At 40.8% G+C, this 23,908-nt stretch overlaps 1 protein-coding gene across 1 annotated transcript in view; it reads left to right on the top strand.

The window, feature by feature from the left end:
- Positions 1–23,908, top strand: part of LOC114668669 (coiled-coil domain-containing protein 60-like) — an 88,289-nt gene that overhangs the window by 50,330 nt on the left and 14,051 nt on the right. The window contains exons 4-10 of the mRNA XM_028824543.2: positions 1,999–2,181; positions 11,539–11,670; positions 16,376–16,480; positions 18,943–19,033; positions 20,487–20,742; positions 21,462–21,549; positions 22,642–22,719. Coding sequence (XP_028680376.2) covers positions 1,999–2,181; positions 11,539–11,670; positions 16,376–16,480; positions 18,943–19,033; positions 20,487–20,742; positions 21,462–21,549; positions 22,642–22,719 — 933 coding nt within the window. The remainder of the gene's footprint in view (positions 1–1,998; positions 2,182–11,538; positions 11,671–16,375; positions 16,481–18,942; positions 19,034–20,486; positions 20,743–21,461; positions 21,550–22,641; positions 22,720–23,908) is intronic.

Genomic DNA, 23,908 nt, shown 5'->3' with positions numbered 1-23,908 from the left:
AGTGTGTCTGAGAGAGGATGTGCAGCATTGGTCTTAATTGTCAACTGATGCCCTAAGTACAGCTCAATAATGGTGCTCATTGGCACTTAGCTTAACTGACAACACATTCAGACATTAGTATGGAAAGTAAAATATGCTCACCTTGTTTAAGTTAAAAATCAGTAAAAATAATAAAATGAAGAATTTAACTGTCTGCTATACACATCAGTTGAGGATTTGAATGCTGGCGTGACCAAGCCAGCTGTGTTCACACTCAGCAATAATGAAACTCTTGCATCATGAAACTGAAACAAATGTGATATATGACAACACCTTCAAACCAAACTTTTAAACTCTAGTATTTCAGTCACTCACCATGCCAAAGAATTTTTTTTAAACATTTCAGATAAGGACAATTACACAAAACTGACCAAAGTTGAGTGTAACAGTGAAAGAGTTAAGTGCATTATAGTTAGGTGGAAAAAACTCAGTGGTGCCCCCCTTCCCTTTGTGCCTTAAACACGTGATTATTTTCTTTAATTGTTAATCCAAGTCTGGATGAGTAAGTGGACCATTTAAGATTAACCAATTCACTTAACACGCGCCTGTGGCTTATTGACACAGGGAGAACAGGTAAACTCAAGACATGTCATGCCTGTGCCACGGTTTGAACACAAGTCTATGGAGCTTTGAGGCAGCAGCTGTTTGCATGTAACATTTAATGTGCTTTAATCTTTCCTTCTCAGACAGTAAGATATGGACAGATCCTTAATGTTACAACATCATGATGCAAGAGGACTCAGCTACTCGCACATAAAAATGAAAAAGAGCTCACAGTAGTGCTTATCACTTTGCTATTTCAGATTGTGGGACGTGCTGTACTATAAAAAAGCTGTTTATGTGATTTCTAGCTAATTTTTTCTTAGTAGAAATATTTTTAACATATACACAATCCATTAAGGTTCTGAAGCAGCCGTGATTTTCTTTCTCTTTTTTTTTTCCTTCAAGTCAAGCACATACTTGTCTGAAAGCTTCTGGTGCCAAGTGTTTTCATTCTCTTATTGATGTTGGCACAAACAATTTGCATACTGAACCTAAACAGGCAGTTCCAACTGTCAGCGTTTTCCCCCATTATCTCCCAGTAGCGCTAAATCGCTATTTTAAACTCATTATTTTAGATTTCACTGTCACCGCAGGTTACCTAATAATGAACATTTTGTTTGAAGTAAGTCAAAGCAGGGCACCAAGCAAATTATGAAGGTCACCTTGAAGAATTCAGAGCAGTGCTTGTAAGCAATGCTCAATTTGTAACAGTCCTAGTCTTACAGAATGGGGCTGGCATAATAGACTATGGACGTCACCAAGGTCTCTTTATTCCAGGGTCTCCACAGCCCTGATCACCAACAGTGAATAGATGGAACCATAATACATCTTTAAACACATCAATGTTAAGCCATCACAAAGAATACAAATAAATCAATACAATCTCTTTCAGCCACCTCGGCAGACCTCAGCCCCAACATAGTAGAGCCATAAAAGAATTCAGTATAAAGGAAAGACGATCCTCATCCCCTGGGCCAGGGTTTATGACAACATCCCTGCCATTGCAGATACCTAAAAATGTTGACTATAAACTCTTCATTGTTGTTGGCCTATGGATGGCTTCCCAGTGTTACCAGTTAGAAACTTTAAAAATGTATTAAGTATCTAGTACATTTTTCCTGGGAATGGCTACAGTATGTGTTTGATGTTATGCATCTGTCAGCAATGGCTGTGGCTGAAACACCTAAACTCAGCAATGTGGCAGGATGTCCATATACTTTTGGCCATATAGTGTATACATAAACACATACATTATGTCAAACACGTAGAAAGCAGAATGGATATCAAAGGTTATTCTTTTTCTTCATTCTTCACTCATATCCATACAAGCTTTAATCATCAGACCTTTTTAAAATGCAAGACATTGTTAGTGCTTCGGGGAGGTCAACACAACTAACTTATGTGTTTACCACACAGGAAGATGATGTCAGCAGTGAAACAAGGCAGAGGATACTTACAGCTCCTGCAGAACGAAGAGCACAGGATGGCAAGCGCTCAGATCTTAAAGATGCAGCAACTTGCTGAAGAGAAGAGAAATGAGATGCGTCCTCCTTCGCGACTGTCGGATGATGACTCAGATTCGCCAGATAGTCCTGAGAGGTACCCCAGCTTCTTAAAAATTTCCAGTTGCTTTTACAGAATGAAAGCAGTGTTTCTCTCTTTGCTGTTTTGGTCATGCTGCTTGTAAAGTATTGGGTTGCTAGAGATCATTTTAAAATCATTCAGCATCTGTGGATGTACAGTATATAGTAATTATATGGTATGTAACATAAAATGTGCAGCTTCCCCTCCACACCTCATATACCTGCATGTCCGGTTGATTGGAGACTTAGTGTGCTCTCACTCACTCAAGGTTGTTTGCTCCTGATTTACAAACTCCGTTCCCCACAATCCTGAATTAATACAGCATAAGTAGGTTCAGAAAATACATACCTTACGATGTAATTAGAAATAAGCAGACACACACCAAGCAGCAGATACACAGCAAAATCATCAGTGTATAATGAACTCTTATTGTTTTACGATAACCCTAAAAGTGAATAAAGTGCATGGAAAGAGTGTTTCCATTATGATAAATAGGAAGAGAAGTGAAAACAAATAGTTTGGGTACCACCTTGGTAACCCCATTTAATGATAGTTGTTGGCAAAAAGGAATAGAAAAATGCAGTCGTGACCGTAAAATAGGAGCTTCTGTCATGAATAAACAAAAATGATTGAATGTCGCTTTTGAGTTGCCGTTAATAATACATTTTATTTATTCGTAGGTGCCTTTCTAAATACTCAAGGACACCAAACAATAAATAAGGCACACATTATAAACACACCTAAAAATACAAAAATTAAAATCAGAGCAATTATAATAAAAGAGAAAAACAGATGAGTTTTAAGTTTAGATTTGAAAATTGAGAATGAATCAATATTTCTAAGCTCGAATGGTAATGAGTTCCAAAGCTGGGGAACAGAGCAACTGAAAGTTCTGCTCCCTATGGTGGAAAGATGGACGAAGGGGACAGTCAAGTGGATGGAAGAAGATGATCTAAGGGTACAGGGGGTGAATAGCAACATGGAGGAGGTCAGACAGCTATGGAGGGGCAAGGTTGTGGAGAGCCTTAAATGTTAAGAGTGAGAATTTTGAAGTCAATACGGAACTTAACCAGAAGCCAGTGAAGCTGCCGCAAGACGAGAGTGATATGGTGAATAGAGGGGGTTCTATTAATGATGCCGGCAGCTGAATTCTGGACCAGTTGAAGCTTATAAAAAGATTTGCGAGAAAAACCAAAGAAAAGGGAACTGAAATAATCCAAACGAGAGGTGACAAGCCTATGAACAAGGATAGCAGTGGTGTGGGGAGTGAGGGAGGGGTGAATGCAATTAATGTTACGCAGATGGAAATATGCAGACTAGGAGATATTATTGATGTGGGACTTAAAAGACAGAGTACTGTCAAGAATGACACCCAGACTTTTAACTTGTGAGGAAGGGGAAACTGGAATTATCAATAACAAATGAGAAATTATCAGTTTTGGATAATGTTGATTTTATACCATTGAGGAGAACCTCAGTTTTGTCACTATTTAATTTTTAAAAATTAGGGGGCTCCGCCCCCTGCTCACTTCGCTCACCAACCCCCATGTTTGGTTTACCGGATATACAATACAATACAATTTATTTTTTGTATAGCCCAAATCACACAAGAAGTGCCGCAATGGGCTTTAACAGCCCCTGCCTCTTGACAGCCCCCAGCCTTGACCCTCTAAGAAGACCAGAAAAAACTCCCCAAAAAAACCCTTGTAGGGAAAAAATGGAAGAAACCTAGGGAAAGGCAGTTCAAAGAGAGACCCCTTTCCAGGTAGGCTGGGCGTGCAGTGGGTGTCAAAAAGAAGGGGGTCAATATAATGCAGTACAATACATAGAACAGAATAAATCCTCAATACAGTATAAAAATTAAAATTCTAGAAGTACGGAGTAGAATTTCACATTAGATGATATCACATAATATGATTTGGATTTGTTTTAAGTCCTGGAGACCTCATTCATCAAGCTGCCTCCCCCATTTTGCCATTCCACATCTGAAATAGCGCTAATCCGATGAAAGAACCCCTCATTCCCACGTCCCCATTCATCAGGGATGACTTTACCTTAGGCAGGCAATCTACAATTTAAATAGATTGTTATTTTCTTGGGAATTGTTACATATGCATTATTTTCACTTTTACTTTAAAAACTTTTGTAAAAACAATACTTGTTTATTTCCTGCCCCACGCAAGGTTCCATCTTTTTCTTCCCAGACGTATAATACTGCTTGTGTTGTGAAGGGTGTTGCGGCTGAACGTACGCTAAGGATATGCCTTTGGATCATTTGCTGTCTTTTTGCTGCTTGCTAGCTGCCTCTTCTGCCTGTCGCATGTCGTTGTTTTAAGAGCTCTGAGCACATGATGCTTGCCTGCCAAAAGCAATCCAACAACTGCTAGCTTAGAGGTCTGTTGACTTGTTTTAAATGATGGCTCACTGCCTGGTCTCGTGTGACATTGTAAAAGCAAAACCTGTCTTTTATTTCTGGCCCCGCGCGTGGTTCAATTCTTTCTTGCAGGATGTATAACGCTGCTCGCGTTCGGGAGTTTGGGGATAGCTGCTGTCGCGCTGCCCTTCAATCTTTTTAAAGCTTGTACAGCCACTATCCATTTTGCTACGACCCTGGGACAATCTCTTGGCACCAAGTCTCATGTTTACGGTCCCCACGAGACGCACCGTGGCAAGTCTCCTTGGTCTCACTGGTCTTTAAAATGTCTTCCGAGATGATCACGTATCGTAGCCTTGCATTTGCTTTCCAGGACAGGAATTCTTTTTATAGTAGAGAGATTTAAAGAAAACCAAGATTTAATTTCTGCTATGCAGTTAATAAGCGAGGAGGGTGGAAAGGAAAAAGTCAGGTAAATCTGGGTGTCATCAGCGTAACAGTGGAAGCTAATGTTATCTTTAAAAAAGATATTGCAGAGGGGAAGGAGGTATATAATGAAGAGGAGGGGCCCCAGGACAGAGCCCTGGGGCACACCTGAAATAACAGCGGTGGGTTGGGATGTGATAGTTTTAAGATGAACAAGCTGAGTGTGGCCTCAGAGGTAGGATCTTAACCAATCTAGTGGAGTGTGGGTAATGTCAATAGAAGATAATCTACTGAGAAGAGTATTGTGACAAATAGTGTCAAAGGCTGCACTCAGGTCAAGGAGGATGAGAGTAGTGATTAAACCAGAATCAGATGCCATAAGGAGGTTGTTAGTAGTTTTGATAAGTACCGTTTCTGTACTATGGAGGGGGCGAAAACCAGACTGGAACTGTTCATACAGATTATTTTGAGATAAATGAGAATGAAGTTGAATAGCCGCTATTTTTTTCAAGAATTTTGGAAGTAAAGGGTAGATTAGAAATAGGACGAAAATTATTGAAATTACTTGGATCTGCACCAGGTATTTTCAGTATTGGGGTTATTGTAGCAGTTTTAAAAGATGAAGGAACAGTTCCAGTGGTGAGAGAGGAGTGAATTATAGCAGAAATAAGAGAATTAAAGAAGGGAGGCAGGCTTTAACCAAAATGGTGGAAAGGGGATCCAGTAGACAGGTGGACGGCTTAGACTTACAGACGAGATCTGAGCCTGGTGTATCCTCTGGATTTTTTCATTAAAAAAGGACATAAGGGAATTGGAAAAATCAGTTGAATAAAGGTGAAAAGGTAGAGAACACGGGGGTTGTGTGATATTTTTTAAGCGGTGAAAGCAATGACTTGGTATTACCTTTATTGGAAGAAATTATGTGAGTATAATAGTTAGATTTGGTTTGAGCAATACAGTCCTTGTAATATAATATATGGTTTTTACACATCTCTTTGTGAACAAAGAGTCCAGTTTTTTATATAATTGTTCAAGTTGCCAGCCTTCAGCTTTCAAAAGCCAAAGTTCAGGTGTGGACCAGGGAGCAGAAAAGAGAAAGAAACAGATCTAGTTTTTAATAGAGTGAGAGAGTTAAGAATACCATAGAGTCCAGTGTTATAGTGTGAGACCAGTTCTTCAGAAGTGGATAAATTATAAATGTCCATAAGGGAATCAATACCAGAGGAGAGAAAATCCAAGTTAATATTCTTAATATTATGGAAAGACATGAGACGGGGAAGCTTAGTAATGGAAAGAGCAAGTCTAACATTGAATGATAAAAGAAAATGATCAGTTATGGGGAGTTCATCTGCAGTACAATCAAGGGGGGTAACTGCAGAGCAGCAGATCAAATCCAAGATATGTCCTTTAGAATGAGTGGGAACATCGGTGTGCTGCTGAAATCCAAAATTCTCAAGGCAGGATGTAAAGTCTCTAGTAAGAGGGACATTGGTATTTTCCATAGATAGATAGATAGATAGATAGATAGATAGATAGATAGGTAGGTAGGTAGGTAGGTAGGTAGGTAGGTAGGTAGGTAGGTAGGTAGGTAGGTAGGTAGGTAGGTAGGTAGGTAGGTAGGTAGGTAGGTAGGTAGATAGATAGATAGATAGATAGATAGATAGATAGATAGATAGATACTTTATTAATCCCAAGGGGAAATTCACATACTCCTGGCGCAGCATACTGATACAAAAAACAGTATTGCTCGTAAGTGAGCGGATGTTCAACAAACCAAAGTTGACAATGGCTTCATCACATTTGGCAACAGTGTTAGCCGACTGGGCGAGGCTGGCTAACACACTGTGGTCAGAAACCCTGCTATGTTATGTGGAGGACGTTGAGAGTTGAGCCAGATGGAGTTTATTATTTGCAAGGTGTATTTCCGATGGGGGAGGAATATGATGTCCGGGTAGAGATAAAATGCAGTCAGTGGAGGCTCGGACAGGTAGAAGCGCAGCCGAGTACTGATGCAGTCCTGTTGCAGGTTGGATAGCGAGCAACAGGAGGGACCAAACAAACACAAACTAAATGAATATCCTATCAATCCACATTGTAGGTGACACAGGCAACTCTGACATCCGGAAAACTGAAACAGGCAAGCCTCAAAACAGGGTTAGGCTGAAAATAGTCCATACACAGCCTCACTGAAGTGTCAACGAAATCACCAGTCGAGCTAGAAATCATCAGTCTAGCTACAAATAACAGAAAAATAATACTCGAAGAATAAGAGTTCCCAAATGAAAACAGTTGCTCAGTCCATTAGGTCGTAAACTAATCATAAAAAAAAAAAGTTAAAAGTTTACCAGCGACCAGTCCTACCAGCGTTCATTCAACCAGAAGTTCAACTGTTCTGTCTTCCTCAGTTACAGGTCCTCGGGGAACGCTTACATCCAGTGTGCTTCAGGGCAGGGCTTCGATGGGCAAGGTGGAAGTGATGTCACTTGTCCTCCACTTGACATCCGCCTGAGCTGTGAGTGTGAAAAGAGAGGTTGTCATTGGCAGCGCCGCCTCCCAGTTCCTAGTGGTACTGCTTACCTCGCAACAGCCCTGAAGATGTTCCCTAAGCGCTGATGTGTAACACCATATACAGTACAGAAATTTACCATTTATCAAATATGTGAAGATTTGGTGTGTATCATGGAGTGTGCACTTATTGGATCAATGACCAGGGCTTTAAAAGTGCTTTACAAAAGTATTCAGACCATTATACCCATTCTCTCATTCTTACTGAAATATTGTTCTCTGTGATAATTTATTTCAAATCTCTTCCAATTGAAAATCAGGTTGTTATTGCAACACTGTTTTATGCCTGGAAAAAAATGTTAAAAAGGAGATATATATTTTGCTGTTTGCAAAAGTGTTTAGTCCCACTAAGTTTTAGTACAAGATTTGCTAACCAATGAAGCATGAAAACTGGTCAAGGGCTTTATACTTTTGCAAGGCACTCTATGTGGTCAGCTCTCACTGTTATTGCAGCTGACTACACAAAAAAATACAAAAGGAATTTAATTGTGCAAAAAAAAATCTTCCGAGTCATTGTGAAATTCATCCAGGCATGACATTTTTTATTTAATTAAATTCTGAGTTCCATCAGGGTGTTGTAAAATGCAGAGATTGAATTCCTTCAGCAGATCAACAACAGCAGCTGCCCTTCAGTCCACAATACAAGGTTGGAAACAGAACAGCAAGAACTTTCTCAGCTTGTCCTGGGCAGAGTCACACTGTGGGCTCTTTTAGACTTTTGGCTCTGGGTGGATAAGTTGAGCTTGTGACCCCCGGTGACCTGACCCCTACATATTGTCATGGGCGGCTGGGTGCCATACCCAGCTGGGATGCCTATATAGCGCCACCGCCATGAGAGGACAGCCAACCTGGTTGCTATGGGGGTCACGGGAACCGAGCTGGGAAGCTCAACCCTATAGGGGCCCGAGACAACCGCCAGGGGGCGGGTATTGGATCCTGAAGCCCTGGAAGCCAGCACTTCTGCCACACCAGGAAGTGCCGGCTGAAGTTTGTCATGGGGCACCTGGAGCATATCCAGGGCAGCATAAAAGGGGCCTCCTTCCAACAGTTGGGAACTGGTGTCGGGTGGCAGAAGACAAGGCTTTGGAGAGTGGGAGAAGGCGGCCCAAAGAGGAGCATTGTGAGGCTCAGCGAGAAGGTTGATTGGTGCTGGAACACTGTATGCGATGCGGGACTGTTTATGGACATTTGTAAATAGTTTAATAAATGTGTAGTGAAGTTAAGAAGGTGTCTGTCTGTCTGTGGTCGGGCTGGCTATCACAGTATACAGTGTTGGACATTTACTGGACTGCTTAAATTTCAATAAAAACTGAAAATATGGGGGTGTTGTAAAACATTTACCAGTAGTGACTATAAAGCTTTATTCCTCATGATATGGTTAAACAAGGGACTTCTTGGAGCTTTCTGATAACACACTGTAGGGAGGTCACAGAGTGTAGCATCAGAACAGGCTGCTGTAGACCCCCACAAAGGACGGTCTGACCCCCTCCTCCCACTTTAGTGTGAACTTTAGTGTGATCCCGATCAAATAATGGGAAAGAGGGTAATACTGCAGATCAGAGCACCGTAGGTAGAGTAGAGGGGTAGGACACCAGTCAGTCATTTTTGACATCTGTTTGGATGATGCAGGTCAGACATGACAGTTCAGAAGTGTTTCTTGACCCTGATAGAAGTTGCATTCAGACTTGTACTTCGCAACCATATGACTCCCACTGAACTGAATTGATATTTCAATGGACAAATCATGTTTCTCCTTTTCAGTTATTTAATGATCTTTTTTGCCAGTTTTTGTCTGTTCAGTTAACTTTTCTACTATCTGGAGCAAATATCTTCATCATCAAACAACTATTCTTATATATATCATAAAATTAAACAAAGGGCACATTCATTTTATTGGACTGGCATTCCTCTGTGGGCTGGTTGCTGCCTTGTGTTGAATCCTGCTTGGATACGTACTGACTACCCACATCACTGAACTGGTGCACAAGTAAGACAATGGCTGGATAAATCAACATTCTGTCAATTCAGTTTTCAGCCCTGGTCATAGTCTGATCTTGACCTCTGAGAGTTCTTGAGCCTGATCATTCCATGACCCCTACCAATCAACACCAGCTGTTACCAGAAGCTTTTATTTTTTCCAGTAGCTTTCAATTATTTCTGTATTTACTCGCAGCAAAAATCTCAAGCACTAATTTACTACATGGCCAACTGATCCTCAAAGACAGAGGCTAGTGGAGTGCATAGGTAGGGTTCTCATAATCATTCAGACTTGGACCATGAGTTCTGTCGGGTTCTGGTCTGTCCATATTGTAATTGAATTGATGATTTGTTAAAAATGTAATAAACATGAATGAAGAACTCTGAAAACTTTTAGGTCCCCGAGGGCACATGCCCAGTATGGCAGTTGCATAACCTATCTATGGTTCTGGTGCACATTTAGGCTATTGTCCATAGAAATGGACCACTCCCATTATTGATTATTGATTTTTTTGTACCTGTGCTATAATTATATCTATTTTTGATTGCATTCACATTTTCTTGTGATGGTGATTGCTATTGAATGGAGTATATAAAATAACAATTGACTGTGTATATGCAATTAGATGAATAGAATATACATTATCGTTTCTTTTCAGATCCATACAAATTGGTGAGTTGATGCCCGCACCACATTCTTGGTTATCATGGTGCTGTAGAGTGGCGATGTGTTGCATGTTGGTCAGACACACAAGGGAGAATTTAATGTACTCTGTACACATGACAACATCACTACAACTACTTCTACTACTACAGGTTCATTTATTGCAGAGATTTAATGAATGATTAACATACTCAGGATCTCAGCAGCTTTGTTTGCTGCATTTTACAACAACTTCATTCATTCATTCCACTACCTAGGTAATGATTTCAAGTCTATGGGTAACAATAAAATATGAATGGCGTAGCATAAATTAATTTAAGGTTTTTTAAGTAGGGAGAAAGTCTCAGGTCAATTATACTTGTGTATCTAGTTCTCTTCAGTACAGTCGAGCACCGTTCTATGAGGCAGCTGGGATGCAAACACCGGTCAACCACGTGGATAACAAGAATCTTAGCATTCGAGCCAAACCCCATGGGCTCAAACGACAAATAGGGCTTTTGTTTTGTCTCACTCCACTTAAACTCCTCTATATTTTATAAAGTTAAAATCACTGTTACTGTAATTTATATTATTATAGATCATTTTGTAAATATGCCAATTCTACTAAGAGCAGTAAAAAATACAATGCTCTCATTTAAATTTGAGAGTGCCAGCCATCACAAGGAACATCACTTTCAACAGAGCTGTCTACCCACTTTGTATGCCAAGTTGGTTTTATACAGTGCCTCTCCCAAACAGCATCATCACATGATTATTTATGAAAGTATTTGAGAACAACAATGCATTTTTCACACTCGTTTATTTAACACTGGTGACTCATAGAAACTAGATAGATGCTGCACTCTTAAAGCAGCCTTTTAGGGCAATCATATGTAAAACACAAACTCTATTCCTGTACTTCCCATACAGAAAAATGAAGCTTTATTACAAAACAACCAAAGCAAACCCTGGAAAACTCTCAAAAAAACAGACCCCTAACTTTGAGAATTCCTCAGGCATTTTAACTGAAGTTTTAGGGGCACTGGCAATGCTAAATTGGCCCTTGTGTGAGTATGCTCACCCTGGGCTGGACTGTTACCCTGTCTTGTGTCCAAACCTTGCAGAGATAGGTTCCATTTTCCCCGTGACCCTGCTCAGAATGAAGCGAGTTTAGTAAATGGATGGCTAGATAGATGGAAGTATTAAATAATAAGGAGTGGAAGAGTCAAGATCTAGAACAGTGCTGTCCCAGAAGCTTGTTGGCCCGGTACCATTGTATTGACTTGTGTCTCAGATCAGTGTAAAGTTTTACATTGATGCTGTTATGTTATGAGTGAAAGATGGTATTATAGATTTTATCTTTATGCCTTATTCTTATCTCCCTCAGATTTTTCAAGACTGAAGTCCCTGCAGGCCGCTCACCAAAGACATCTGCAACTGTGAACAAGAATGCAGCCATGAGACCTTTCACTCCAGTCCACTCATCCCTGACTTCCCCGCAGCTGTCAGACACCCCGGTGTAAGTTAAGGCATTGGTATTGCACTTACTGCTGGAATTGACTTGTTTCCCAGATGACACTAATGTCCAGCATCTTTGCCCATATGTTAGTTAGTATTTTCTGACGTTTTTGTCCTTTTATTGTTTGCTCCCATTTGTATTGTGATATCCTGTACATTGACAAAGACCTTATTTTCTGATCTTTGTATCTGTGTAGATCACCACAAGTGTTGTCCCACAAGCCTGATACCTTTAGGTAGCACCTCCTGATTATTTGCTATGCCTTTTCTCCTTCCTTATGCTGACTGAACCTTTGCCAAAATATATTCTCCCAAGTCCATGCTGACTGGTGACCAGAAGTGGCTTTGACGTCCCAGCTAGTTAGCCCTACCACATACTTACTGAAGCAAGAATGGCCATAGGAACTCCTGTGGCTTGTCTTTCAGAATTACCCCAGAGGCTCCAAGTTCCCCGGCATTCCACTTTAAAGGCTAAACCTTTTCTAGAAGACTTGGCCTCTGTGGGTATTAGGGAGCCACCTGTAGGCTCTGAGAGCTCCTGAACTCTCTTCTGTGGCCCCCCACTGTCCTCTATCCATTCTGTTGAAGGACCACTATTTTATTATGTAATGTCCTATGGTGACCCTCTTTTTCCCTTTATACTCTTTATTCTATAGACGTTCATAAAATGTCTAAAGCTCGATACACTTAACTTTGTGATCAGGTACTTTAACACTTACCTCCACCCTTTTCTTCTACATCTGTAACCCCAGGCAGTTAGAGCAAGTAAAGAAACAGGCAGGAGTTAAGCTTCACATTAATTATATATTATTAATAAAAATGGCCAAAAATGTTAAGGAAGCAGCAGTGCATCATGCATCCATAGGCGGCTCTCAGCTTATCTTCAGTCCAGCCTGCTTTGCTACCACATGGCTTTTAAATGGAGTATTGAAACAGGCCATACATCTGTTTCAATATGGCTGCCAAGACAGAGTTGTCTTCATCATGGTCTTCTCTTGGCCATATGGTGAGAGAGAGAGAGAGAGAGGTAAATGCGGGGTGACCAACTTTATACCAGTCTTACAACAAATCACAAACCAGTGGTGCATCGTGTTTCAAAGCCATACTTTAGACCAGTAGAATTCAGGTACACCTCATCCCCTAGTTGTCCTCCTGCAGGTGATGGCTTATAGACTCTAAGGACCACACACAGTCACCATTGCCTAGCTGGTCTGATACTCCATCCCCTTCACCATACATTCCTCATCCTGAGTCAGTCCTAAAGGCCCATGGGCATGGTCAGCAACAAAGCACCGCTGTTCTATTCAATGAAGTAAAACATGTCTCCTGAAACACTTGTCTAATATTACATTTGCTTTGTCTACTGTACAGATAAAGACTTACAAATATTTATCATCTTATATGCTGTATGCTAGAAATCAGTTCACCATAACCACCAAGCATTACTTTGAGGCGTGGCACCCTCTGTTGATGGCCTTCTGCTACTAGCAACGGTGCACCTCTGCCAGAGCAGAGCACATCATACAGCCCAGCTAAAGTCCAATGTAGTCTCCAACTGTGGTCCTTGTTGGACCCACTGTCTCACACATAAGGAGAACGATTATGGGATATCTGCTGAGCATGAACATGTGCATACTACACCCACACAGGTGAAGCAGGACTGGTGTAGAACCTTCTGTTCATCACACTGGTGCTAACCACTCTTTGGGCTAGCAGCATAGAGTTCATCTATTAAGGCCTGCCACAGCATTATAGTCTGCACAAGACAAGACACTTTTTCTATGGCGTCACTGTAAACCTAGTTTCCCTTGTAATCTTGAAAAGGAAAGGAGAGGAGAATTATCACAGCACATCCATAGGGATTCTCTTCATCAAGCACTTGCCCCCAGTGAGATAAAGAGTACACTGCCACTTCTGTAATCTATACTTTAGCTCCCTGATTGGTTTTCAAGATGCCGTAGGCCATAGTCTCATTGTTGCCTGACCCATTTGCTTCCTACCACTCTCTGTTCCTTCCCCCAAACCGATCCCTTCTATTTCACCCTGTGTCTGGCTCCTATTCTACCACTGTCTTGACCCTTCTCTGTGCCTCTATATTCAGCCTATGCCCCTTCCACATCTCTTCCCAATTGCCTTCTTTATTTGCCCCTTACCCCAGCTACTCCCAGTTGCCATCTTTCTTTCCCCCTTGTTCCTTCACCATCTCCTCCCAGCTGCTGTGTACCTCCCCCCTTCTCCCTCCCCAACTTGTTCCAGCTTCCCTCTGTCTCCACCTATTATCCTTCTCCAGCTCTTCCCAGCTGCCATTTGTCTCCACCCCTTTTCCCTTCCACAACTCCTAGCTTCACTCTTTCTATGCCCCTTTTCCTTTTAATCACAACCCACCTCCTAGTTTCTCTGCCCCTTGCCCTTTTTGCAGCTTCTCCCAGCTTTCTCCTATCTCAGTCCATATCTCTGTTCCCACTTTCCTGCCACTGTCCTTGGTGGCCGCCATTTTTCTCTTCCCCAGCTCCTGTCAGCTGCCCTCTGTCTCCACCCTTTGCCCTTCCCCAGCTCCTTCCAGTTATACTATACCTCCACCCATTTGACCCAGTAACCTTTGTGTCTACCCCTTTTCTGTTTCATCTCCACCCCTTTCCCAGGTTTTCTTCCTTCTATCTCCAACCTCATCGCTTCCCCTTGCCATTCACCCTCTTTCTGTCAGTTTCCCTTTGCTCCAGAATCTGCCCAGCGTTATGATTCCTTTCTGTCAAATATTGGGCACAGCCATTAAAAAACAAATGTGCTAATTGGTCACAAGAGGCAACCCTATGAAACCTGCTTACCCCCAGGCATCATTGGACTCAGTGCAGGAACCAACCCTGGCCAGGAGGCTAGTTTATTGCGGGGCCCCTCCATTCTCAGGCCAGTCTGCATTTGCTAATTATCTTAACACACTACATAAGGACACACAGATGACAGGTGGGTTCAGGTTCAGTCCTAGGATGCTGGAGCTGTGAGGGAGTAACAGTAATCAGTGTGCCACCACATAATACAACAGAAAATGCTAAAAAAGAAAAAAGATTTATGACAAACTGTACAGAAACAAAACTGAAGGGATTGAGTGTGAGGGGCCCAATAACAAATGAGGTGTATGTGAAGTCTGAACAGTGAACTTTTAAAAGGTATTTTACAAGAAAAGACATCTGAATGAACTCCATGCAGAAACAAACTGATTGATCCGACATTTATTTTCTGATCTGCCACTGGGTGCCTTTCTCTAACTTCGCTTTAAAGACTGATGGCCAAAAAAGCCAGCATCAATCAAGCCAAAGTGTAATTGGGTTTGTTTAAAGCAGCCCATTTTCGTCAAGGTCTGTTAGCCTTCTTCTAGTTGTCGCCTTGACCCAACACCATTACAATCATTCTTTTAATCGCATAAGATGTTCTATTTAATTAGTCTTTCAGCGCCAGAGAAGAATTACCCAGGCCTTGCAGGTCAGCTCATCGGTCATTCAGTGCTTCCTGTAGATGCAGTCTGCTTTCTAGTTGCGTCTTTGCTCAACGGCTGAATGTGCGAGTGTTATGTTGTGTTAGATTTGTGGCTAAGGAGTACACTTGTTCAACCAGCGTGCCTGCTTTTTTACTTTCATTGCTCATTTTGAAAGAAGGCAGAGGAAAAGAAGAAAAAGGGAACATTTTTTTCCAATATTCCAAGACGCTTTAACCACATGGAATTATTTGTATAGTGCAGTTTACAGCCACTAGAGGGCAGCAGTGCTAATGTAGTTTAAACAGAGGTTGGAAGCGTGCACTGGTAGTATAGATAGATAGATAGATAGATAGATAGATAGATAGATAGATAGATAGATAGATAGATAGATAGATAGATAGATAGATAGATAGATAGATAGATAGATAGATAGATAGATAGATAGATAGATAGATAGATAGATAGATACTTTTTTAATCCCAAGGGGAAATTCACGCTGTATAGCCGCACAAATATCGTGTATAAGACTGAGCAGTATGTCTTATTTTTAAATGTCACAAATCCATTACCATCCTATGGATCCAGAGAGCTGGAATTTAATATGCTGGCTTTGACATTAAAGCAGGAATCCACCCTGGATGGGATATCAGTCCACTGAAGGGCACTGCACCCACATATGTTTAATTTAGATCTCATATATATTTGTGCTGTTGGAACAAACTTCCAATTTTAAAATTGCAGATGGGGTGGCACTCTCACACACACAATTTAGAGCCAGCAGTCATTCTGATCCACTTGCAAACACCTCCACACACACACACATACACACACACAGACCTGAAAATTGAACCTGAAGCTCTATAAATGGGGACCTGAGTGCAGCAGATGACACCTCAGGACCATGCTGGAACAGTCATCAAGGGATTAAAACGGAAAAGGGCTGGGAAAGAGGATGAATGCACTCAAATGGCAAGAAGACACACCTTTGTGGGTCTATTTTGTAAGTAGAAGCAAAGCTGATCTGCTAGTACAAGGCAATCCAGAGGGGCAGTAGAATTTAATAGATGGTCAATGGAGGACCCAGTTAAGAAGGCAGTAAACACAGTTGTGACACTAAGGTCTGCTTAAGACTGCAGCATTTCTAAATGTATATTTCAAGTGTTGTGGGGGTGCTATGATGTCCTGTCTGTGACCATCATCTCATTTCCCTTTATCGTATTCTCTTCTCTTCCAGTGAGGTGATCTTCCGTCAGCTGTGTTCTTTATACTGGCTCTTAGATGTTCTGACCACAGAATCCACCGGGGGTATTGGCCCAGTGTCTTCCTGCTGGGATATAAGGTATTTTTTTTAAATAACGGGTTAAAAATAAATAAAAGAGTGCTTAGGAGAAAGCTCCCAACTCCTGACAGTGATGCCTAAGACTTGAACCTGAAGCCACTTATCTCACCAGTCCATCCCTTACTGGACCACCCACCATATTCCATCTGTTGTTGTAATTCAGGTTGATTCCTTGGTGGATTGTGATTGGCCTTGCTTGTTACCAGTGGTACAAGATCAGAATTCTTGATGAGTAATTCTTGTGGCACCCATGCAATGCATTCGGCTTTCATGGTTGAGCAGTGTCAGTCAGGATGGCATGATCCCACCTGTTCATTCATACATACATATTCTCAAACCTGCTTAGTCCAGCTTAGGGTCACGGGAGGCTTGGAGAGCAGTGGGTGCAGGTGGGAATCAAATGTGTGCCGAACAGTGGGGACCACTGATGAATACACACTGACATGCATGTCATACCCTGAGAAAAATCTACACAAACATTGAAAGAACAGGCAAATATCACACAGACATCAATCAGGTGCAGGATTCAAACTCAGGACGCTGAATCTTTGAATCAACCGAGCAGTGTGCCACCATAATGCTCCTGTGTTTTTTCACCAGGTACAGCTCAGCAGTTGTTCTTTATAAATCTTTTGACACTTGGAACACTCATCTCATCTCATTCTGTCCATTGTGAAATCCAAATGTTCTCAAATCCAATAGTCCACTTCCTTCCAAAATGGGCCATTTTAGAATCACAATGAACTTAACTAATTTATTTATTACTAATTAACAAAAGCAGGAGGAAAAAAAATACAGCCATGGGGTTCAAAGCCTGGACACTAGATATGTGAAACAGCAGCACTAGCCACTGCTACCCATTAGGAGAAACATTCTGTCTCAAATGTGGTACTACAATCACTTAAATGTCCACTAGGACATCATTTAACTGAACCTGCATATCTTTGGAGGCGTCGAGTACTCCACAGATACAACAGGATTCAATCCCAAAACATTAGATCTGTAAAGCTGCAGCACTAATCACTGCACAACCTTGTTACCCTTTAAGAAACGCATCCTGTCTCAATTTATGTACTGCAGTGTAATTCCTTAAATGGCCACTAGATGTAGCCCTAGAGACACTTACAATGAATGGACATCAGCACAGCTCTGCTTTATAAAGTTAGCCACACAAATTGAGTAAAGCTCAAAGATCTGTGACCAGAATCTGCAGTAACTTATCTCAATGGTCCATTACCATTTGGAGGAGTGGGGCATGATATCTTCTTCTTGGAACGTTGGTTTACCGCTTGGTGGACTACAATTGTCCTTCATCGGTTAACAGCAAGTGTCAGATCCTCGGCACAAAATCAGAGTTCTTCATCTGGAAATTATTCAGCTGTGCTCCTCCTGCAGCTTCTCTGCATTCGGCAATCAAGCTAAAGCAATGTCAGTCTGGACACTAAGAGCTTTGTTCAGGTACTGAAGTGCAATTACCTAATTGACCACTGGGTATAGCCCTAGAGACACCAACAACAAAAGGAGACTGGCACAGCTACACTTTATGAAGTCACTTGAAAACAACCAAAAGTCAAAGGAGAGATGTGATTAATACATAAATACAAAGGAACTGATGTGGCTTTTGCTGCAGGTGAACCGAGTGTGACTGCAAGGCAATCATGCCTCTGCAAGTTGCTTGCTGTTGTGTTGCTTTTAAATCAAAAATTGCAAAACATTTAGTTCTTCAATATCTTTACAACAAATCTGTGGTCAGGAAATCAGAATGGGTTAGCTTTTCGTTAGAGTTCCCTAAATAAAAGAAGAGTAAATATTGTCACAATCAATTTTGATGGATCCCTGCTCCAGTGTATATACAGTATATTGCTCAAGAGTTTTGTAAGCTGTGGATTTCATGAAATGTACTCTTAAGTATTTCCACAATGCAGGCTTGTGTGACAATACAGTATATATCTCCTTTTACTATGAGCACAAGTTTTATATAGACTCTTTCACATTCATCTGTCTATCAGTATTTTATTCATTTCATGATCATTGAGAGCTCATCCTGGCAGTGTCAGGTCCAAGAACCAACTTTGGAAGAGACGCTAATCCATCTGAGAGCAGACTCACACACACACATCTACCATCACTCACGCCAGCCTCAGTTCAAAATCACCTATTGCCATGATACACATCTTTTATTTTCCATAATTCTTTGTGAAAGACAGTATGAAATTTTAAGTTAAGCAAGAGAGAAACTTGGCTCCCTGGACATATGAAACAGCAAACCAACACTCCATTTTATCATAATATTAATTCATAATCATATACCCCCATATCAGCTATCTCCACTTTCAGGAGACAGGATACAAGTGATATTTATTTCCTGAGATCAAAATTTTAAATTTACTGAAGCCAAGTAAATTTAAAAATGGATAGATGTTAAAACCCGATTCTGTTTTTATGTGTTCTTTACTTTTTAGAGACCCAGGAGGAAGCAGATTGATGACGAGACGAACGTTTAAAGAGAAGAACATCGAACTCAGATGGGACCACTTTCTATCCCCGCCCAAAGTAAGGCCAATCCTGATCCAGCCTTCAAGCTCTTTGACAACAGGACCCTCGTTACTAAAGGAATGCGCTGTTTTCAGGCCATTCAATAGTGAAATGTGGTCTTCAAAATTTTATACTTTGGAAGGTGACAGTAAACCAGAGCCAGTTCTCTGAAAGCAAACAGGAAGCATTCCCATCAGTATCACTTCCCCATGTTTTGTTTTTTTTTTGCAATTGTCTTTGATAGATAGATAGATAGATAGATAGATAGATAGATAGATAGGATAGATAGATAGATAGATAGATAGATAGATAGATAGATAGATAGATAGATAGATACTTTATTAATCCCAAGGGGAAATTCATATACTCCAGCAGCACCTTACTGATACAAAAAACAATATTAAATTAAAGATTGATAATATGCAAATCTCATTCACTTGTTGATCAGGATCAACCAATTTAGTATTTGCATTGAATCTTACAATCAGGCATTCTGTTTGAACCTCTTGTCATATGAAACTGTGAATGCATTTTGCACTGAAGGGCATTAAAAAAGTAGAAAATTCACTTTGCTACCCTGTACAGTCTAGGATATTTACTAGGGTGGAATTCCCTACAATCATTTAGTTGCCCACCTCCATTCATGTAAAAGCATTGTTGGCAACCAATAACCTGTTACACAGGAGCCCTCCTGTTCAGATCTGCCACCAACCATATTAAAACTATTTTAGAGCTTAGAAATTATATGTATAAGTGGCACCATCTACTGACTGCCTGGTGTCATTACAGCTTACTGTATAGCATTGTCACACTGCTACTATGAAGAAGGGCTTGTCATGTTAGTAAATTTCTTTGACATTTCTAATAATACAAATAAATATATAAATATTATTTTTGGTAAGTACTGCCCTTTAACAACTTAAATCCCAGTATCACTGTGATAGACCCCAGTTCGCCAATGAGAATTTGTTGCTATAGTGCAGTACTTCTACTGCCCTCCTGCAGCAGGACATCCAGACTCTTAATGATTATTTTTTTATGAATACCAGATTCATACCTGTCCTGGCCACGGCCTGTATGGAGTTTTTACACTCTTCATGTGTCATTGTGGGTTCTACTCCCAAAGATTTTCATTGTTGCTTATTCTCTGATGGTCTCACATTCCGTCTAGAGTTGATTCTTGCCTTGACCTAATGCTATCGATATAGGCCTTTGCTCCCCATTTCTTTGATTTGGGTTAAGATGGCTTAGCCGTTCAATGTAAAACAGGAAATAGAGTGCCAGCTACTTGCCGTCTGCCATCATTACACTGCACTGTGAGAGTCACCTACTCCATTTTCAGATTGCCCAAAATTCATTTATTAAATGCAAACCTAGAGGATTGAATCTTAAAACACCTGCTTCTGAGCTGCATGTTCAATTGATGCCTTGTTGTTTTACCAATGGCACTATAACTGTGCGTTATTTTCAGGTAAAAAAAAACTACAGGGCACTGAGGCGGCAGTCTTTGAAGCCCAGGAGGTCATACTTTCCCAGTTCTTCACGAATGAGCATGTCGTCAACCCTTACTGCCAACATTGGCAGTATGTCGTCTCTGGTCCTGGGTTCTGAAGACCTGTCCAACCACTTGCTGGAGGAGGTGTGCGAAGCAGAAGATAGCGAGTCACTGGCCAATGGATCCGGGATCCCCAACCGACAGGACAAGCAGGAGGTGCCGCTCTCTCCTTGTGAGTACAATGGCCTACCAGTCAGACCGTGAAGCCTGACCTCTGAGGCCTATTGCTGGGTCTGAACCCACCTTCTCCTTTTCCTGTTTTCTCAGTAGTGTCTTAGATATGTTAAATTTAAGGTATGGTAGTGTCATTTTTTATTAAGAGTGAATCTAGTGTCAGCAAAAATAATACGGGACATGTCACAAAGTTATGGAAAGAACATGTATAAATGAAGAAAACTGTCTGCAACTGCTAAAATTCAATTATTTTGCTCTGACACACTCATGTGGCATTTGAAGTAGCCAAACTTGCCAAATGAGTATTTAATTTTGTAGGTGGCTAAATGTTTTATCTGCTATAGTGTCTCTTGGCTGTTGCCCACATCTTAGTTCAGTGTTGTGTTGTTTTATTGAAAACACAAAAGAACCAACCTTGCAAGAAAAAAACAAATTCAGGAAAAAATGTTCCACAGTCTGCGGTGGGTTGGCACCCTGCCCGGGATTGGTTCCTGTCTTGTGCACTGTGTTGGCTGGGATTGGCTCCAGCAGACCCCCGTGACCCAGTGTTCGGATTCAACGGGTTGGTAAATGGATGGATGGATGGATGTTCCACAGTTGGTTTCCACTCTATGACACTATTGGCTGTGTTTGTGTTATTCTGCAAAACATTAGAGACACAAAAGGACAAACAAATCCGAGGATAAGTGAGTCTGTACTTTTTATGTTTTGCTTTAGATCTCCAGAAGCTTCTAGAATATGCACACCAGAGTGCTGAAAAAGAGCTGCAGTGCAACATGGAGACTGGAAAAATCAAGTTGGACGGGTCTGTTCATTTTGTTTAAATTAAGCATGCAAATATTGTAGTGAGACCAGCGAGACTCTTAATAATCACTTTTGGACTTATGGTCTCCACAGTCTTTATAAGGAGGTTGCATATATATATTTATACACATATATATATGAACTTCAGACACAACTACACAAACACCAGCCCCGGATTCAAAACAATACCTTTACAGGTTTTTATCCAGATCAAACTTGGGGAACCCGACAGGGCTGTACTTCAGAGCAACACATCCCATGCTGCCCAGTGGGTGTCCAAACTGTAGCCATGACAGATGAGTACTGCCACCTGTTATACAGGTGGAACAACTGTTCTTGGCAAGAATTCTCCCCAAGTCCATCTATTATTTCTTCATAGTGAATGGGAAAGGAAATAGGAACCATCTTTGCCAAGATGTGCACCCATCCACACTCCCCTTCCATAATGGTGTCCTGGCTAGGCTAGAAAAAAGGGCATTCTCCATTCCAGTGGGGATGCCAGTCCATGTATGTACACATATCTATACATACATATATATATATATATATATGAAGTTTGACATATTTGTTAATATTGTTAAATGCTTGAAGCCTAGAGATAATGACAAAATAAGAATAGGCACAGTACATATCAACAGTATAGAGTATGTACGTACATATATATGTATATCTTGGAAAAGTATTGTGATTAGTTCAAACTTTCAAATTCATTTCACCTCATATTTGTATTAAATTGCTAAAATGTTATATCCTACTCTTAGTACCACTTTAAAGTTTATACTTGTCAGGACACAAAAAAAAATCAAACCAGCAGCATTCCTTGATCTCACTCTGGAAACCGGTGCCCTATGAAAAACTCAGTGTTATCATGCTAGCTAATGAGAAGATCTGCACCTTCCACCCCTTTAACTTTTCATGATGGTGCCAAATTGGTTAATAGATGTTGGTCAGCAGTTGGATTGTGGATTTCCATAGAGTAGATTTTCAACATGAGCTAAGCTGTGCCAATTTAAGCAAAGATTGTATTTTCAAATTAAAGAGAAGTTATCAATTCTAACATGTATGTGATAATTCATTCTTATTTTATTTAAAGCTATTTAACAAATGATCCTGCTTGTGAAAAAAATAGAGACAGAAAAGAAGAGGATACCCCTCAACAGAGGCCTCAGAGGTACAGTGGAGCTTTCACTTTAGGTTAAAAACAAATCTAAATACATGAGCAGTTTCTACAGGGACACCATTGTTAAATACTGGGATCTGCAAAGGAAAAACAAACTGAAATTTGTAAAAGCCACAGGTGCTTTGGGACAGTCGGTTTCATTGCAAACAGCATGTAATAGTCTAACTGGACAGAGCTTGAGTATTTGCACTAAGGCTGAAGCTATACACGGAAATTACCTGTCAATTTCAAAAATATCTATTAGCCGGCATTACCACAAATACACCAGAACCAAATGCCTACAAGATTTTGATTATTTTGCTGATAGATAGATAGATAGATAGATAGATAGATAGATAGATAGATAGATAGATAGATAGATAGATAGATAGATAGATAGATAGATAGATAGATAGATAGATAGATAGATAGATAGATCTTCTGTTCTGAGCTCACACACTTTCCACCATTAGTTTGCTCTTTTGTAGCATTTACTTACAGGCACCCCTGGACCCAGCATATCCAACATACCCCTGACTTGCTTTCATGCTTACTTTTGGGTTTCTAAATTGAAGACCAAGGCTCTCAGAAGTGTTCCTAGGGTTCTTCTCATAAATGTAATGGTAGACTGTATAAACCTCAACCAAATAGAGAGATGAAACTACAGTACACATGAAGGAACTTATTATTTCTTTTTGGGGCTCCCTTGTCCCATCTCTAGTCCACAGGCCAGCAGCATTTCTTAAAGCTTGTCCATCAACTTAAGAGAGTAGGTCTACCACCCACCCGGTACAAGGGTTTCTAGGTCAAAGGCCAGTCTTCGAGTTTGTAATTATGTAATCTGGTTTGAAGTCTTTTGCTCCAGTAGTTTGAGAAGAATGAAGAGTTCATCAGTATGTGGTGGTGGGCAGGTTCAGGAGGCCAAGTAGGAAGTGAGTCCTTGGAATGCTTTGTAGCTCACTAACACATCTCAGGAGAGAACAAGAACATACAGTCAGCTTAGAAGAGCTGCAGTTAGCCTTAGAAAGAAAGTGTTTTGGTGTTTGTCATGGCAGCAGGAAGGCAAGTTGTTACCTTCAATAAAGGAGACACTTTGCATACAATATTGCCAGAGGGTCTTTTGATGTAACTGATTAGAACTAGTGGGCCAATAAATCTCGGGAGTTATAGCTAAATTATCAGATTCCTTCAAAGAGGTTCT

Source organism: Erpetoichthys calabaricus, chromosome 18, assembly GCF_900747795.2.
Source record: "Erpetoichthys calabaricus chromosome 18, fErpCal1.3, whole genome shotgun sequence".
NCBI lineage: Eukaryota > Metazoa > Chordata > Cladistia > Polypteriformes > Polypteridae > Erpetoichthys > Erpetoichthys calabaricus.
Note: the sequence above shows the minus strand (reverse complement) of the source record. Positions and strands in the feature narration are given on the sequence as shown.